The sequence below is a fragment of the Cavia porcellus genome, unplaced genomic scaffold (genome assembly GCF_034190915.1).
Source record: "Cavia porcellus strain 051 isolate PalLab524CR breed Dunkin Hartley unplaced genomic scaffold, mCavPor4.1 scaffold_2, whole genome shotgun sequence".
Classification (NCBI taxonomy): Eukaryota; Metazoa; Chordata; class Mammalia; order Rodentia; family Caviidae; genus Cavia; species Cavia porcellus.
Genome location: NW_026947485.1, coordinates 111,775,876 through 111,795,451, shown reverse-complemented (window position 1 = coordinate 111,795,451; position 19,576 = coordinate 111,775,876). Strand labels below are relative to the sequence as shown.

The window sequence follows — 19,576 nt, the reverse complement described above, 5'->3', positions numbered from 1 at the left end:
TGAGGTAGCAAAAGTGATACACTTGGTACATAGCCTTATACTGTACAAAAAAGGCTCAATAAATGGTAATGACATAGTTGTCACTGTGGCAGTAATATCCATACCATCAACAGGGTTGTCACAGTGAGCCCTGGAGGTGCTACCATTATCTTACTTCTTAAGTCAGAAGGAAGGGAAGGGAAAGAGACTATGTTCCTGAAGCTGTTTCTACCTAGCTTGTCCTTCTGTCCCCTGATTTATGAAACAAAGGATAAGTATTTATAACACAGAGCAGTCTCCAAAATCAATAAATGGTTAGAAGGGATTGCTCCTTGTTGGAATTTACAGAGGTTTATTTTTTAAAGTATTTGTTAAACCACATTAATTAAAACATGATCATTCTGTTTACCCTCCAAAGGCCTGGCTGGGAGTTCACTTGGTCACTATTATGTGGGGGAAGGAAGAATGGTAGGCCAGCATAAACACACTTGCATGTGGTCCTGACTATTCAAGGAGAGTCAGCTTTGAGACAGAGCAATCATTTCTAAATTCTATTAACAACCAGAATTTAGACAGAGGCAGCAGCCCTCAGGCTAGCCTCTGATATAGTTATTAGAGACAATTCTGGTTCCAGACTCTGAATTAAACAAAATAAAGCAACAGTGGCAACGAGGTTCTCCCCTCAGAGACAGATTCTGAACTACCTCCCATTTCTTAGTGAAGTTATTTCTTGATGTACATTAAAATTAATGGGCAGAACTTATACTAGGTACTACAGTGTCTTTAATATCTTTCTCTAAAAGGCATAAAATCTTTCCTTTATCAAAAGGGGACTGCACAGAGCTGGATGTGGTGGCACAGCCCTGTAACCCCAGCATGCTGAGAGGCTCAGGAAGGAGGATTACAAGTCCAAATCCAGCCTGGGCAATTTAAAGACTGAAGAAGCCCTGTCTTAAAAAAAAGGTGTGTGTATGGGGGGTACAGCTCAGTGTAAAGGTTCTGGGTTCAGTTCTACAAAACAAGGGGGTTTGGGAAATACACAGAGCTCAGAATCACCTCTCAGAAGCAGCACCAAAGACGGGGTTGAGAGGCTCTGTTGGAGCCCACAGACATCATCAAAATCATAAACCATGGATGTAGAAATCCAGAATCTTGTGAAACTTAAGAAAGAAAAAAGTAAAACTCCAACAGTTTTTAGAAGTTATCTAGCTCCAGTATTTCCTGCATGTGTAACAAGCCTTTGTCTAACTGAACAGATGAGTGATCTGTGTCTGGATATGTCATCAGGCGGGGGTGTGAAATGGAATCTACTCTATTTTTAAAGATCTCCAGGGGAAATAACTTCTTAGAAACTTGTGTTCAAGTATGATCATCTTTGTTAGTGTAAACTTTTTATGTTCAATTTTTTACTTTTTGTTCATTAAAGCCATTTCTCCATTTTTGGTCTTTGAAAATAAAAAACTCTACTAAGCTTTGCTTTTAAATATATATGACAAATTGCCATGTCATCCCTTACTGCTTATGCCTCTAGGAAAAATAACCCTAATTCCCTCTGTGTCAGAGTTGACTTGTAACAAAAAAGTAGGCACCATCATCAGCCAGGTCTGCCAGTGTGGTGGATGAAGACATGGGAGCTCTGGATTGTGAAGCCACGAAGTTCTGTCTTGAGACCCACAGCCAAGTTAATGAAGGAAACCATGGGTATGCCTATGACAGGTCTGATGCAATCTTCCAGTCTGATAGGAGCCATTGTTGCTCTCACAGAATTCCACAGGAAGGCCTGCTTCTGCTGGTATCTGTGGGATATGGCACCTTCCATGTATGCGATGTCTGTCACCTTCCTCTACCAGGGAGCCCTGTCTTATAAACAGCTTGGGTGTGTAAGTCCAGATAAAGCACAAGGCAATTATTGCAATTAGTCAAAATTATCCTAGGAAAAGCTTTTTCCTCAAACGATTCGGCTGTTTCTTCAGCAATGATTTTAGCTCAAGTCAGTACACTGAACAGATAGATTCTTGTCAGTGGTGATGTCACTGGTCACAATTAAGTTATCAGCTTTTAGTTTTCTAAGTCTAGGTTTGTTTAGTAGATGTTTCATTCAAAGTAGGTGTCAGGTATGAAATGGTTTGAAACCACTGACTAGGACATATGAGACACATCAAAAGCAGACACTGGACTTCCGGGAGAACATGGTGGATAGATAACAGCAGCTATGGAGGCTCTCTGAAATAGTCAGCTTAGAATCCAGGAATGGTGCAGTATGAGGAGTCCTAAGCAAGGGGAGATATACCCTGCCGACCCAGGAACGAACTAAGCTGAGAGAAACCAACTGGAAATGCAATCCCGGTGCTATAACCGGAACAGATAAAATCTCAGCACGTAAGCTGGAACCCGTGCCTCTGGAAGCCGCGATTTGAATTTCCTGCCACCACTGCTGCATCTGAATCTGCACAGCAGGGAAAGAGATGCATGAAAGCTCTGAGAGCGGAATCAGCAAACGGAGTTGAGAGCAGGACTGGCGGGGAGCCCTGCATTGACCTTCGGTGAGAGAGAGGAATGGGGACCCTTCCATAGACTAGGAGGCTCCAAAAGAGGACATTCTGGGACTGGGCAGACTAGCCGTGACTTTAGTCGCATATTCCCCTCTAGTGGGATTGGTGGGGAGTGCTTGGCCTGGTGATGCCACGGACTAAGATCTAGTAGGCTAGTCCAAACCAGGTCCCTGTGCCTGGTGGTGCACCCTAGCAGTGAAGCCTTCACTAGGTTGATCTGGAGGGACGGGCCCAGCAGAGGCTGCCCAGGTCTGTGTCTCCCTAGTACACTGCAGTGGGTACATCTAGCTGGTACATTCAAAGAAACTGTAACAGACAAAGAGAAAAGAAAAAAACTGGGCCTCCTACATACGCTTGTATGGAAGGAACAAAAAGTATGGGAAGAGGGAGCAACAAGAAAGGGTCCTCAGTGCCCAATCCTGAGAACACTGATCCAGGAAAGGTAAATACAAAGGAGAATGAGGACAGAAAACATGCAATATCAGAACCAGCACCAATAGACATAAAGCGATATCTCCGGAGCCTCATAGATGAGTTCAAAAGTGAAGTATTTAATGAAATAAAGCAAGATATAAGTAGAATAGTTAGAGAAATGCTAAGCACTGCCCAAGAAAAAACAGATGGTGGAATGGAAGAACAGAAAAAAAGGGGAGAATTGTTTGATGGAGAAAATAGAGAAAACATAGAATATGTGAAGCAGGTTCAAAGAGATTACCAGGAAACTAAAAACTATCGAAAGTTAGCATAACAGCTTGAAAGAAACTAAGGATAGATTTCTGAACTGGAGAGCAGATTTGTAATGTGGGAGCATGAAATGAAAAACTTCTTAAAAATAACAAGAAAACAAACAGCAATAATACAAAGGCTAGAAGATGATAAGAGAATCTGTAACTTAAGACTTAAGAACATAAAAGAAGAAGTAGGGACACAAACAAATAAACTACAAAAGCTATTCACAGAAATGATACAGGATAATTTCCCTAATTTAGCAAAAGGTAAAGATACTCAGATGTATGAGGCATACAGGACTCCAGCCATCTACAATCGAAACAGAGCTAAACCCAGGCATATAATAATCAAAATTCCAGAAATCCAATATAAGAACAGAATATGAAAAGCCATCAGAGACAAGAAACAAATCACTTACAAGGGAACACCCATCAGAATTACAGCAGACTTCTCGGCACAAACCATCCAATCACGAAGAGCATGGGGGGAAATAACTCAAGATTTGAAAGATAATAACCTCCAGCCAAGACTGATATATCCTGCACAACTGTCCCTCGAAATTGATGGAAAAACAAGGTGCTTCCAGGATAAAGAGGAACTAGGGGAATTTGCAACCACCAATTCAACTCTACAGAGAATACTGCAAGATATTCTAAAAAAGGAAAATACCAAGATTCCAGAAACAGTGGCAGAGAGGCCACAATGAATGGAGCAGAAAGCAAAATGAAGAAGACAAACTGACAACTAATGACAGAAAAAGAGCTCAACAGAAATGAGGCAGAGAAGGTTGGGTGGTAGGAACAGCTATTTTGGAGAAAACAAGACATCATAATTGCTAGTGCTGATTTAGTATCATCTTGTTTTGAAGTCCCATCAAGCTTTTTTTCTTTTGTCTCCATCGTTCTTAACAGGTTGTGTCTTATTGGATTTTATTATATATGATAATATAAGCAAAAACTTTTATAGACAAGGAGATTATACAAAAAACATTGTTCATTTTCTGCTAGTTGGTTTAATACTGTCGTGAATAGTTTTACATTGTCTTGAGATGTTTGGTGCTACAGTATATGAAGTTATACTCAAAGCTTTCAAGGAAAGAGACACTATGGTAACTACTTTTATGTCGGAATATCTGGTGGTGAAACACTATTTTGCTTAAATGGTTATGTTTTGACCTGCGCTGTTTTGTTGTTATGCCCTCTTTTATCTCAATCTCCATTTACTTTTTTACTTTTGTCTTTTTAATTAAGGGAAAAATAAATTTAAAAATAGCAGGATATATTATAGTAACCCACTTTGATTTCCTATTAACTTGATTTGAAACCCTGTATAGCCCTCACCATCTTGTTTTGACTGATTTTCCTCTATTCTGTTTTGCTTGATAGTACCAAGTTCGAAAGTATAGGCAACAACTGTGAAGACAATAAGATTCATTATGACACCCATTCTGGTTGACCATTATCTTCTTTTGAAGTCCTGTAATGTCTTCAATGTTTTGGTTTTATTCTTTACTGTTTTGTTCAATTTTATTATAACTGACAATATAGGCAATTCTTTTTAAGATAGCAAGAGGCTATCTTGTAGATCTTTAGTGTATCTTGTAGATTCTTTTTAAGATAGCAAGAGGCTATCTTGTTGATCACTCTTATTTTGTTTTTACATTATGTATTATGTCCATCCTTTTGATTTGACTGACTCTGTTCTGTTATGTCACATTTGGTTTTACTCTCTTCAAAAAAAAGTAATAAGAACTGTGGGAGTAATAAAACCCAAAATGTGTAATTGTCATAGTACAAAAGAGAGGAAAAGAAAGTGCTCTAAAGGATATAACTGCATGTATATTTAAGTGTGTAAGATAGAAAATCATATTACTGAGTTTTGTTGGATCATTGAACAGAACTGTTTGCAGTCTCATTGTTTGAAAGTCCACTATATATGCTTTAAATTTGTAACTTGAACAACTATTTCTAAGACGACTATATGTAATCTATTAACTAGTGATTTCCTACTGTTTATTTTTTCTGAAATTCTGTATAACTTGTACCCTTTCTCTGTTTTTTTTTCTTTTTCTCATTAAATAAAATTTAAAAAAAAAATCAGACACTGACATTTTAACTAACCCTGGATCTAAGCCATCTCATTGTGCCATCTTACACATGCTAAGTGATCGGCACAGTCTAGTGAATGACTTTGCCAATGACGAGGGCTTAGCAGCATGGCTGGCTGAATGATTAAAGAACAGGAGCATTGGGATGCTGGCCCTGAGGTTCTAAATGAGAACTCTTGGTTCTACAGCCCAACGCCATCACTCACAACATTACTAAAGTATTACTGAGCACTTCTGTGCGCCAGCAAGGTTTTCTGTGACCTTCTGGAAAAGCGCTTTCCAATTGCCCTTAATATGAGATATGGTACACTGATGTGGTCTTGTCCAACTCCCTGCCAGACCTGACAGACTACGTGTCCTATTTACAGCACTGTCCTTAGTTCCCAGGAAAGTGCATTGTACACACCAGTGCTCCTTACTACTGAATGAAGGCTGCACTATGCAATCTCCGATGCCACAACATTTAACAGAATTTCTTTCTCTGTACTCCTTCACACCTTTTTTCTGGGTTGCTCAACCAAATATTAGACAATCTTTGTTATTCTGGTCATTCTCAAGATGTTGCTACCTAACTTGTCAGAAGCTTTTTGCCCCAGAAAAAAATATGTGTTCAATACAGGTGGGCTAACCTCTCAAGCAGGTCAAATCCCTACGCGGCTCTTTGATAAGATGTTTTTCAGCTTGCCCAAATCTTTAGTTTCAACAGCTATAATTTCCTACTATTACTAAATTTTTTCCCTTTTGGAGAATTCCTAAGCAAAGAGAGACACTCTGAGGGTCTATGACAAGAAAGGACCAGTGACAAGTCAGTTGCGCATATTTAAAACCTGGTAATGTTTCTGTTGTTGAGAGCTGTCATTTCCACCCGCAGCCCAGCACCATGACTGCATTGCCAAGTTACTGTCCAGTCACCAGCAGCAGGGGACCATCCCAGACACCTGGTCCTGGATAACAGGTACAAGCAGCTCTTCAAAGCATTATAACTAAGCTATGATAGTTACCCTGTTAATAATGTAAACCCTCAGAGAATGTAAAATACTATCTGGACAAACTTTAGTGATACAGTCAGCAAGGAGTAAGACAACACCACAAAACACAAGGTTAGAGGGAAGCAAATAAATGGGAAACAGCCTTTAGCCACCAGGAAAACGCCCAGCCTTCAGCCACCAGGAAAATGAAACAGCACCAGTACAAAAGAAGGCACAAAATTTTCCTTTAATTACCTTCAGATTTAGGACTAGGAGTAGATGCAGGAAACTGGTAGGTAGGAGTGTAAGGATTGTCCTCTGCAGCAGAGAAAAGTAGTGGATTTTGAAACTACCCACCATGAAGTGGAGGGACTAACAACTCCCAGTTGATTCTTTTGAATAATTACCTATTTTAGTGTTATTAAAGCACACAGGCATCACACTCAAAAATAGATTAATAAATTAGAAAGGACTTAGTCATTTTAATATAGCACATCATGCAAATGAATGAAATAAAATGTTCGCCAACCAAAAAAGCTATATAAAATCTAAAAGCCAAATCTGATGCCTATAATGGAGCTCTAAGAACTAATTTAAGGCTAGGACAACAGATAAACTGTCTTAATTTATGGTACCTTCAGAATTTTGCTGGATTTCAGGAAGTTCAGGGAATTTGTACGTAGGGAAATAAGGGTTTTCTTCAGGAGTGTCTAGGCAGAGGAACAAGTTTGGGAGAGAGAATAAAGGCAGATACAAATGGAGAGAATGAACAAGAAGGAATCTACAGACAATTTAGACTCCTTGAATTCTGGAACACAGTAAACTTCACTGATCATACAAAAGAAATTCAAATTGCTTTTACAAATCCAGTCTTTTTGCCTGAATAACTGAGACACATCAAAAAGAGACAATATCACTACTTTCATGGACAGTGAATTATACATAATAAACAGGCTGCAGAATGGGCACAAACCTTTAAGTTTTCACTATTTATAAGCCAGAGATATTAAGTATGATAGTAAGTAATATGTAATGAAAATAATATCCTAAAATAATTTTTTTCAATCAAAGCTTATGCTGTGGGTGTTAGACTCAAGCAAACAAGTGAAGTCTTAATTTCTCACATTCTATTGCCTCCCATCAGGGCAGGTAGTTTTGTTTAGAATCTGTAATTTAGTTGTGTTAATAACTATAATTCTGCTTGCAGAGCAGAATTAGATATTTTGCACATATACATGCACTTGTCACTGTGTTTAGTCTTCCAAAGCTAAGTCTGAGGGACAGAGGCACAAATTGCTAAAGAAAATGCAGTCATTTTAGGAAGTGATCAATGGAGCTGACCCAGCCAGTCACAGAGATCTAGCATTCAGCATCCCCATGATGACTGAACTCATCCATCCAACCATAGCACACTTACTCTTGCCTCAGAAACGCTAAATACTGAGCATCTCAATATTTAGAGACAGTTTGAAGAGGGTCACACCCTGGCTTATTTTGAACCCAGCAGGAGCTAATTAACAGTGATGTTAGTTGGCATCTGCAACTAATCAGAGAATGGATATTTGTGGTTTAGGTGGGAACACAGACTGGAACACACTTTCTTTGCCTTCATGTGTCATCCATGCCAGGCAGCCAGACTGGATTTGGGCACAAGAAAGGAAAGCTTGCTCTGCCTGCAGGAGAAATGGTACCCACCCCACAGTGTAGCAACATCCCTGCCTATGTACTGATTGAAGGCATAGGTAGCAATGGGAGCTGGTGAGGTTGTGACCTGCTCCAGCACTGGCCTAGGTTCTCCCTCCATGCTGGGACACCTGCAGACAGTCCAGCAGCCCTATGATCTGGGAGCACCTCTCTTTCAGCTTGAGCAGGTTCTACTGTGTCAGCTCTTGACTGACACAGCTTGCCGTCTGGCAAGTGCTAACTCCCAGAGGGAAACTTATTTTTCATACGAACATACCCTTAGAGGTATATTATGCATTCTATTTCACAAGGCCAAATGTGTTCTCATATGGATTCTGAAACAACCTTTGGAAGAAGGGAAAGAAGATAAACAGAAAGACAGATGATTAGGCCAAAGTCATATGAGTACTTGGCAGGGGCTGAAAATACATGAGAAGTTTTCTTGATTTCTCGTTCAGGGCTTGTCCAACTTGCCTGGCCTGCAAGGCAGTCATGGGCTGACACAGGATGCAACTAAAGCTGGAAGCAGGTGGGAGATGGAGCTGTTCACATCTCAGGCGGTAGGTACAGAGCACAGGCATAGTGTTAGCCTCAGCTTACTGCATTCTGCAGGAGCTGGGAGGGAAGACGTGTGAGCTGACCTCCAGTTACAAAGCAGAGGTAGGCACACAGGAGCATCACCCCTCCTGGGTCTGAAGGCAAATGACTGGGCTCAGGCAGGTCAGTACCTAGTGGGATCCACGTGCAGGACCCCGGTTCCTGGAGTCTAAACAAAATGACTTCAGGCCCACACCACCAGTCAACATATGGGCACTTAGCTTTGACAAGTGAAAATCAGTACCTCTGTTCAGTTTGTGGATCTGTTTAAACATGGTCTTGTACCAGTCTTTTGATCGTTCAGTATTCTGGAGAAAAGGTAAAATGAAATGAAGATGTTAGCATATTTCAGAATTTATATGTTCACAATATCAAAATCAAACAGGGAAATCACAACATCTTAAGTCAAAACTCAGCCACCTTCGTATCTTAAATATAAAAATTTGGAGAAAAAACAAAGTTAGAATTTACAGACTATTTGGTGAAAAAGATGCATTTCTTGAAGAAAAGTGGGCAAAGACAGGCTTGAATTATGTCTTTTACTAATTTTTTTAAATCTCTTTTTTCATACAAATTTCTCCCATAGGCAAAATACAAGAAACTGAAGTAAAGTTACAAGGCAAAAATACTTGCTTTATCATACTGTGCCCCCAACCATTCTGGGTTCCTCTGTAGGTAAGTATCCAAGTCACCTCGCATAGGTCAGATTTAGAATGCATACATTAAAACATATCCTGTTATAGTACCCAATACCAGAGCATCATCCTCACCACAAATCTGGGTAGTTTTTTTCATTATTTTTAAGATAAAAATAAAACAAGGAAAGACAGATAGTCAGTTATGTTAAAATAGTTTCCCTCCTACTTTACAGATGAAGATACGAGATTTTTCCCAAGGTCACAGAGATGGGACAAAAGTGATCAGGAGGCCCTCCTAACATAATGGTGAGGGCCACAGGTTTGGGAGCTGGTCAAACACTATCACCCACAAGTTGTGCAATTTTGGAAGACTAATGTAGTTCCTCAGAGTCTCTGTTTCCTCACTGGTATGGTTTGGATGAATGTCCCCTAGACATCCATATTTAAAGGTATGGTTTCTGGGTTAGTTCTGTGGGATCTAGTGGAAGGTCATTAGGTACATAGGTACCTGCCTTCAAAAAGAATAGAAGGACCCCGCATGTCTTTTCTGTTTCCTGGCTCATAATATAAGCACAATTCTGATGTACCCTTCTCTCATGAAGTGCCACCTTTACTGGAGCCCCATATCGAGGGAACAACTCAATTTTTGTCTTGAACCTCCAAAACTACAAGCCAAAATAAACCTATCTTTACTTTATAAATTGACTATTTCATTGTAGTGATGCAAAATTGATTAACATCTATAAAATGGGTACAATTTTAGGACTACTCATTCCAGGTCTAAATTAGATAATGTATTCAGCAAACGATAGCTGCAATAATAGCTGGTAATAATTTGCTTTCAATATTATTATTTAGGAACAGGTTAGAGTTCCTTTGAAAGTTAGCTCATGACTGTTTCTTTTGGCCTCTTTCAAAACGATACAAACAATATCCCTTTTTCCAAAATGAAATCACGAAGGGACATAGTGCAGCCAGTGGACTGTTAGACATGGAGAGAAATGCAATTCACTTGAGTCTAGCTTCAAAAGGTAGGTTGCCCTGCATTCCTTAGGGTCTGAAGGACCCTAGGACACCTAACCAGCAAGAAGAGCAGAGAATGGTTGCCAGGCGACCTGCTCTAGCCTCCTCTAGCATTTCCTGCTGACTCTGAATGATGGGTAGCTCCTACCCTGGGCAATCTTCTTCCTAAACCCATAAACAGGGATGCGGCCCTCACATTCTCCAGGATGCTCTACCTCTGGAGCAAGAATTTCTGAACAGGCTCCATCCACAAAATGGTAGCAAAGGAAGATATCCCATGGCATCCTCCCCTGAACATTCACAAGGCCAAAGCCTCTCATTCTGCTGCAGAGAAACCTCTGACTCTGTGCCACCCAGATAGCCTTCCTTTTCATTTCATCGTGAAATTTATTTTTCCATGAGATTAATTAACACTCCCCACCCACTCTGGAAAAGCTGTCATGTGCCACATCTGGAACACAGCTTATGAGGGGAGGGGTCTGGCACTTCAGGTCAGATGCCAGTGCAAGGCCCGCCCTTCCAGGCCTCCATAACCCACACATGGGGTTCACATGCACTCTGAGTGGCATTCTTGTCATGACTTGTTGAAGCTGAAGTATAAAAGGACCTTTTAGGTCAGTATTCATACCCGGAGCGGAATGCCCACTTCATCCATGGACACATCGCTTAGGTCCTGCGTGCTTTTCACCACTCGCCTACTGTCATCTTTTGCTCTTTTTTCAGTAGTGCTGCTGGGTGATGTGGGTTTTTCCTGGGTTGGTGATGAGTTCTCACCCACTCTTCTTTCTGAGACAGAATCTGGAAATGAAAAGCACTAGTTATCTGAAGCACTTCTAACAGCACCAAAGCAAAACACTCTCAAACAGTCCAGTCAGGGGAAAGAGTATTTGCTAACTCCCAACTGAAACTATCGTCACTTAAGGCAGAGATCAGCGAAGTGTAGCCCATGGGTTGGCCACCTATTTTTGTAACTAAAGTTTTGCTGAAACACAGCCATGCATGTTCATTTATATGTTATTTATGGATGCCTTTGTGATACCAGGGCTAAGCTGAAGAGCTGGGACTATACTTCCTACAAAACCTAAACTATTTTTTATCTGGCCTTTTAAAAATATTTTATAACAATGTGTTTTGCAGAGGTATTCTGGATATTCAAGTAGTTCCGAAAATTCTAGACACTACTAGAGCAGGTAGGGCCATAAGGAGGTGATTAAAAATTACTGGGAAGTTTGTACTTCCTCTTCAGAAAGTCATTTAACTTTTCTGTGCCTCATTTTTCTCATCCAAAAATGGGAATAATGTTTCCACTGGCAAGCTCACAGCAGTGTCACATAATGAGGCTTATTAAGATAATTAAAGCCGAAGTACTCAGAGAGCTATACAGTACTAAGAGCTTCTCCAAGTTTATTTAATTTGGCTCAACATCAGAAGTTATAGAGAGCTAACAAACATTCAAGGTGGTTTTCAAATTATACAATTACTTATTATACTTTATTATTCCAAGCCATGTCATTCACTGACTGGGGAGCCACAACTAAACACCTGCCAGATGCTCTGAATTGTGCTCTCCTGGAGACACAAGGGTGCACATCTCAGAATCCTTGGACTTCAGGGAGTTTGTATGGGAAGTGGGGGGGGGGGGAGCCAACAATGAGAATGTGGGAGGATAAGGTCTAAAAAGGATTCAGCATTCAGCTCAGCTAGGAAATTTAGGTTCAGGGCCAACTTGTCTGAGAACAGGAAGTGGAAGGTGCTCTGACAGAGGGAAGAGCATAAGCAAATGCCCAGGTGCCTCTTTGCTACTCCAAGATCACAATGTGCCAGGCACTGCACTGCGTACTCCTCACAGATTGCCACCTTTCATCCTCCCAATAGCTTTCTGAGTGAGAAACTACTACTCTTCTAATTTTTTTAAATAGTTAAGCAGACCAACACTCAGAGATGTTAAAGTTCCCTGCTTTAAGTCATGAAGCCAGCACATGGCCAAGCTGGGATGTGGCCTGGTGTCCACTTGACTACTCTCTGAGCCAGGTACTCACTCACCTTCCTCAAAGGTTTCCTAGGAAAGGGAAGTGAGTTGGGGAAGTGAGAGACAGATGGCTGTTTCCATTTAGACCACCGTAACTTTGAGAAGGCAGTGAAACACTCAGGCAAAAATATTCTAGAGACTCCAGGAGAAATATGGAGGGAGTCCAGTTGAGATGCCTTGGCATGAGTGCAATTTTGGAGTCATCAGCACAAAAGCCATAGCAATGTGAAGACCACATAAGAATTCAAGGGGTGGAAGGAGGTGAGAACAGAGCAAAGGCTGAAGTCCTGCACTGAGTGATGTCAAAGGTGCAGGCTGAAAAGCAGAAGAACCTGCAAACAGATATGGGAGTCGTGCAAGGCATAACAGAGCAACCAGGAAATATGACATATACAAAAGCAGACGCAACAGAAATAAGATGTGGGTGGTTGAACATGTTAAAAAAATAAAATTAAAAAAAAAAAAAAGAAACACACCTACCCAAAAATTGAAGCCGAAGAGGAGGCATTAGATTAGGCAAGAGGAAAATCACAGAACACTGAAGCAAACAGTTCAGAAGGGCAGGTGCCAGTCAGCAGAAAAAGTGATAGATCATAAGCAGAAAGCAGGGAGATAATGCAGTACAGAAGAAAGACTTTTTCAGGTAACTGGAGAGGTCTAAAAGGCTTAAGCCTTAAGCCCTATCAACAAAGCCCAAAAGAGAATGAAGGACATCGATATGTGCTGGCTATTCGTTAAATGCTCATTGACTAGACAGAGGTGCAAAGCGCAGGCTGGGCTATGATACAAGTGATGCCTCGGTTCAGGAAGTTAATACTTTCCATGCTTCTGGTTGCAAATTGAATTGGACAAGAATTGAATCAAAGTCAGTGGTTAGGTTTAATGTTGACTTCACAGGGAAATTTGATTCGGTTCTCCTTTAATTCACCTTGCAGTAAGAATCATGGAAAGAATGAAGTTTGTGAACAGAGTTGCCACTGTGCTTTGTCAAAAAGAAAGGAAAAAATAAGGCTCCAAGGGTCGATGCAAAGTTGTGGCAGTCAGAGGTATCTGTGTGTGGGCAGCTGGAAACAGGGAAGTCAGGATGCTCAGGTTTTACTATTTCAAGCAGGGTGGCTTCCTCTCAGCGGGATGGCTCTTGCCCTGATTTCAAACAAACTTCTAAAATTTATGCTCCATCTATAAGGGCAGAATGATTGCTAAATATTCTATGCAAAACTCATGCTTCAGAAAACCCAGTTTCTGGAACCATCACCATATACTGTAAAGGATTTAAACCAGGCTGGCTTTATACGACAAGATCTTATACTCTAGGAAATTCCAACATGAGTCCATATATTTGGCAGAAAGGACGGGGACATTCTGAGTCTACCCATAATTTGGCTTTTTGAGCACTACCACTAGGAAAAGCTTCCCTAGGTGAGACCAAGAAAGCGCAGGCAAACGGGGTCCAAACTCCACCTGATATGTGAAGGTGCTCATTACCATCATGCTGTAAGGTAGGGAAACCACAGACATCAATTCTCAAGGGTTTCTAGACCCACAATAATTCTTTTTTTAAAAAAAATGTTTTCAGGGCAGATGGTTGCAACTGTAAGACTCATGATAATAGTTTATGGATTTGCCAGAGTCCTTTTGATCTATAAAAACTAGCCTGAAATGATTTTATTTTCAAAGTTTATTATCATGTAATCCCTAACTGAGTAGATTTTGATGTATGGAGAAATGAACTACAGATCTTGAATAAAAAGTGTTACATTATAGAGTGAAAAACCAAAGTGACAATTGTTTCATGCAGATGACAGAGCCACCCTTTTACCATCCAAGTTACAGAGAAAGCTTGCTCTCACTTCTTACTAGGAAGACAAGAATCCAGCATACGATAGGGCATTTCTTTCTAATTTACTGTGCTTTTTAAAGACAGTCTTGGACCACTAAATAAATGATGATACCAACAATTCAGACAGGGCCTCTATGTACGGGAGGAGAGTTAAAATTTTCCTATCCCCAAAGCTTTACGACTGAGGATGACAGCCACACTTATATTGCCCTGGAAAAGAAAGTTGGCCTCTCTACACCCTGTGCTAGACCCCATCCTAGCCTTGTTTCCTTATCTTGTAAGTCTTCCCTTCTTCTAAGAAGACTATGAACCACATAAGTCAAAAATGGGGAGGTTCCATTCCAGATGACTCTCTGAGCATCATGACCCAAAGAAGGCTCTGTTAAAGCATGGAGGTTGGTGGCCTTGAGGCCCATCCCCCAAGTAAGCCTCATTTGCTCCAAGGCTCACAGTCTGGGAAGTGCCAGCCCAGCCAGCTTTCCATTGGAAGCTCCTGAACAAAATTACTTCCATTTAAACAAAAAACTAACAACTTAATGAGCATCTGCTCTAGGTCCATTGTATCAAACATCATTAGTGGATCTGTCTCAAAACCCAAGAAAGGTGGTATCATTAGTCTTGTTTGAGAGCTGAGCCTACCAGCATGGTGGAGAAGCCCTCCTACGAATTGGCTCTTTCCAGGGTACAAAGGATCCTCCTATTTCAGTCACATACAACAGCTCCTCCAGGCAGGAGCAAGCTTAGCATCCTCATTTCCTACATGAGGAAACTGAAGTCAAAGAGGTGAAATCACTTGTCCAGTGACAAAGAGCTCTGAGAAGGGAAATCCAGGACCCACGCTGGCTCTCCTAACATGTGGCTGGTTGCTTAATTCATCCATTCCACTATGTCTTTCAAAACCTCACCGACAGAAAGGAGCCCACCAGAGCAACCTTTTACTGTTTCCCCCCAGGGCGACTGCCCTCAGCAACCTGGACTGGGGCCAGGGAATGAAGCGGACTATAATATGGCAGCTTGAGGAGGGCAGTGAGGGCACCTGGAACTCAACTGCAGCCTGTCCTGGTCCTGTGGCTAAGTCCTGATAAACCCAAGAGAGTGTGAGAACCCCACGTCCTCCCTACCCAGACTCCGCACAAATCACGGGAACAGCAGAGGCATAAATCTCACGCAGAAACATGTATCAGCTGCTCAGAAAATGGTGGCTTCAGTTATTTGCCAGATTAGAGGTTCTTAACCCTGGAGTTCATGAGTATTTGCAAATCCATGGAATTCATGTATATATATTTGCATAGATGTGGCTTTTATGGAGAATGAATCTACTGCCTTCATTAGATTATCCCAAGAAGGACATGACCAAAGAAAGATGACAGAACATCGCATCACACCACCAGCTAACTATGGGCAGCACAGTTCTCTGATGCAGCCCCAGAGCCTGGCTCTGTGCCTGAAACAAAGAAGGTACTCAGTGAAATGACTAATGAGGAGTCAGCAGAGGGCCCTGCTATAACAATAACTCACAACCAGTAAGTATTTAGCAAGTGCCAAGCTCAAGCACTCAGTTGTTTATAAGCAGAATCTCCTTTGGTCTTCAAGCAGAAAAGCTATAGGAAATGGCTAAACTTCCCTGTATTCCTAGGATATCTCAAAAATTCACCAGTACATCTAGCCCTTGCTCCCCCTAACATTGTAGCACAAACCTGCATACTTCCTTAGGGAATGAGCCCTGAAATCTGTTTCTATCTGCAATCACTCTACACTGTCATAGGCCTTGATGACCCACTTATCACCCAGAGGGGACGATATTAACACCACCCACCCAGAGCTGGTTAAAGGTGCAGATTCTCTTCTGTACTCATTAAACCTGAATCTCTAGAGACAAAGCCTGGGAATCTGAGCTTTAACAAAATCTCCAGGAAATCCTGATGCCAAATTCAAGGAGCAATTTCAGGCACTGCTGACTTGAAGACTCTCACATGAACCCACATTTCCAGGGTTATCTACCGGCATCTGGGCTTGCCACCCAAAACTTACTTGTCCATACTTCCCAACCCCAGACTTGTCACCTCCCAAGAGAGTCACCGAAGCAACAAAAGGTAACCTCTTCAGAGGCCTGCCCTGAGTGCTACATCTAAAGCAGAGTCCTCTGTGCTCTTCAGCCAGCACATCCTGTCTTACCATCATGGCACTCATCACAGTTCCAGGGGACATGAATACTACTTTGGTTTACTAGCCCCAGAGGCAAGCTGCAGCAGGTAGAAATGATGTCTATTTTCATCATCTTTCTTACCTAGCAACAGAGATCCCAACACATACAGGAGCTCAGACATTTGTACTGACTGAACATAGGCTAGTGACTAAAAGCCCACTTTAACAGAAACAAGAGTTGATGTGCAAATAAATATATTCCTCACTTACCTGAAAGGCTACTGAGTCGTTTTTGCTGCTCTATGATAAAAGAAAAGAAGACATGGTAAGAGTGAGATTTATATAGTACATGGCAAGACAAGGAAGTCCTGGCATAGCTATTGTAATTAGGGTCCAAGACTGCAATCTCACTGTCCTTTGGGCTTCGGTACTAAAATACCGAGTTAGAGTCAGGTTCCCAAATATCTGCAGAACTCCACCCCTTACTTGGTCCTGCCTCTGTTTTCTAGAAGTTTGTATCTCATCTCAAAATGATCTCATCACTGAAGGAGATCCTCCCAACTCCTCTGGTTTCACATGACAGGACTTCATATGATCTCAGATTTGGTATCTTTTGAGGAAAATCTGATTAGAACCACAAGCATGGCAGCTACCATCACCTGAGATCTTGCTAAAAGCCAGGCTCCATTTTAAGAGATCTTACACATAACACTTGAAAATTGTGGCAACAGTTAGGCATGAATATTTTCTCATTGTACAGACTTAGTCCCTGTACCAATCTGGCTGGGTCCAGAGTACATGAGAAATCTTAAAACAATGAGCATTTACCAAAAACCTCCAATAAAGGGCTCAAGTCATCCAATAAAACACTGGGCAACCCCAACATCTCCACTGGAGAGTTCTGGGTGTACTTGCCATTTGATAAACACAAAAATGACCTTTACCTTCCACAGCTGCTAAATATAAAGCAGCCACACAGATAAAAATAGAACATTTGCCAGGCCTTGGGTGCTGTCGCCATCCCTCTTGGCCACATTCCCATCCTCCAGTTACAATCAGTGTGAGCAAGAAGTAAACAGGGCAGCAAGGGAGCTAAAGGCTAGTGGAGTAGAATGTCCCCTCCTGATGTGTGGCTGGGGTTCACACAGGTTGGACAAGCAGAGGTCCACTGGAGCACTAGGCTAGGCTCTGCCAACAAGTGACCAGATGACAATGGCCATCCACATAACCTCTTAGCCTCAGGTGCTTTGTCTGTAACGTCAAGGTATTTAGTAGTATCTCAAGGGATACATGGCTGCCAAACCTATTGAAATAGTGGCAGCAGCCAGCACAAGTAAAGCCAGCACAAGTGAAACACTATGGTGTAAAATTGCCTTTCATAGGATGTCACACACGCACATACATGCGTGTACACACACATGCACACACACATATTTCAGTGGTGTTACACAGCAAAGGGAGAAGTTAGCCACAATGGGGTGATCCCTAGACAATTTCGCATGCCCACAGATACGTCTGGGAATTTCTGAACACTTGCTTTCCAGTATGGTCCATGGTCAAAAGCACAGGCAAGCTGGCAGGCTTTCTGAAAATGCAAACCCTCATCCTCTTGCCCTCTTTAGAGCCTCTGAACCTGAAACTGCAAGTTAAAAAGACTTTTTGGGTCCAAAACAAAATAAATATTGAGAAGTCCTGATAAAGGGACACACACACTTGTGTAGGTCCTGAGAGTTTCTTGACTCAAATCCTCTTTTCCAGACTAATGATAAAATAACTTGCCCTTCAACACACGTGATATGAAAACTCAGGAGAAAAGAAAAGGGATTGTCTATCAACACTAAGGGCAGAGCCTTGCCTCTCTATTTGCTCCTAGTAGAGGAAGAGTGGCTTAGAGAGAAGAAATTATTGTCATATTACGCCCTTGGTCTGTCTAAGCAGGAGAAAAAGGGAACTTTAAGTTGACTAAAACAGAATTCCAAAAGTAGAGTAAAGGTTTCATTCTCTTGGGAGACCATGCAATAGTTACAACTGTCCTCATGTGTACTGCCTATGAGTTTCTGGCAGAGATGCCAAGTTAGGTAATTCCCAAAGCAGTACCTAAAACACTTGACCTTAATCCCATTTACGATTACAGGGTTGGCCTGGCCAGGTTCTCCCATTCTTTCAACTCTTCCTGCCCCACCTGCTTGTGAACATATGGTTTTACTCTTTATGGGAGGCATCCTTTAATTCTAAAAAAATCTAATATCATTATTTGTGTTTTTTTTCTGAAGGATGAGTGTCTTAAGCTGTATAATTACGAGTTTTAAACCCAAGGGCAGAACTGGGCCAAAAGAGAAAGTAAGAATCAAAGGTAGCTGGGTAAATTAGAGGAACTCCTTTTTTCAATAAAGAAGCAAAAGAGGAACTACAGTCCTAACTGTGCCTAAAGACATCTCACTAGGTGCCATCAGAGAGTCTTGGCAAAAGCCGCTGACACTAGCATTTTCCTAGAACTAAGTTGCTATGGGAATAAATCCCATTTTTAAAGAAACTGTCTTTCCTTCTGGGAATCAACTTGCTTGGATTAGATTTTTCTAAAGTGAGTCACAAAGAAGTTCACAGAGAACCAAAATTTCACTTTGTCTTGCATTACAGACACTTGGGGGGCAAGAAGAATTACTGCCAGTAAAAGGGTGACATAGCTAAGGGGCAAAAGGGCTGGTACAAAGTTCAGTGCGGGACCTTGTTTTTTCTTCTGAAGCACATAGACTCGTGAGGGAAAATGAATATGAAAGCAGCACATGATGCAAAAAAATGACTGTTTAAGACTTGAGTGGGACTATTTTAAGTGAGAGAACATGTTTTATGCATCTATTTTCAAGTTAGAAGCAGGAAACAGAAAACTATTTAGTATGAACAACAATTAAAAATAGACTCCAGTATCATTCTCATCCAAGTTGATTCAGAAGGGAGGGGCAAGAAAGGGAGGAAATGAAGAAGCAGGCAAAAAAGAGAGTCAGAGGGAGATCTGGAACCCAGGTGGGAGCCTGAACCATTGAATGAGTAAAGCTCCACTTTCCTTTGAAATTCATACCAAACAGCCCTCCTCTTCACGGGAAGATAGCTGAAAACTTTCCATTTTATGCTGCAAAGGACTTTTGTAAATAGCAAGTATATTCCTCTATGAAATTCCAAAAAGGAAAACTTGGGATTTAGAATCACCATCTGGGATTTTAAAGCCGAAGGGTCAACATCTCCAATTAATAACTCAAACCTCAAGGCCCCTCAGAGTATGCAGCAAAAC

General features: G+C 41.4%; 1 protein-coding gene across 50 annotated transcripts in view; it reads right to left on the bottom strand.

The window, feature by feature from the left end:
* Positions 1 to 19,576, bottom strand: part of Sorbs1 (sorbin and SH3 domain containing 1) — a 236,592-nt gene that overhangs the window by 65,079 nt on the left and 151,937 nt on the right. For 23 of the 50 annotated variants that reach the window (XM_063245184.1, XM_063245192.1, XM_063245191.1 and 20 more), the window contains 3 exons: positions 16,561 to 16,590; positions 10,905 to 11,074; positions 8,860 to 8,923 (listed from right to left, as the gene is read on the bottom strand). In XM_063245184.1, coding sequence (XP_063101254.1) covers positions 8,860 to 8,923; positions 10,905 to 11,074; positions 16,561 to 16,590 — 264 coding nt within the window. Of the gene's footprint in view, positions 1 to 6,590; positions 6,654 to 6,970; positions 7,046 to 8,859; positions 8,924 to 10,904; positions 11,075 to 16,560; positions 16,591 to 19,576 lie in introns of all 50 variants that reach the window. The other 27 variants (XM_063245166.1, XM_063245179.1, XM_063245182.1 and 24 more) reach the window with 3 other exon arrangements.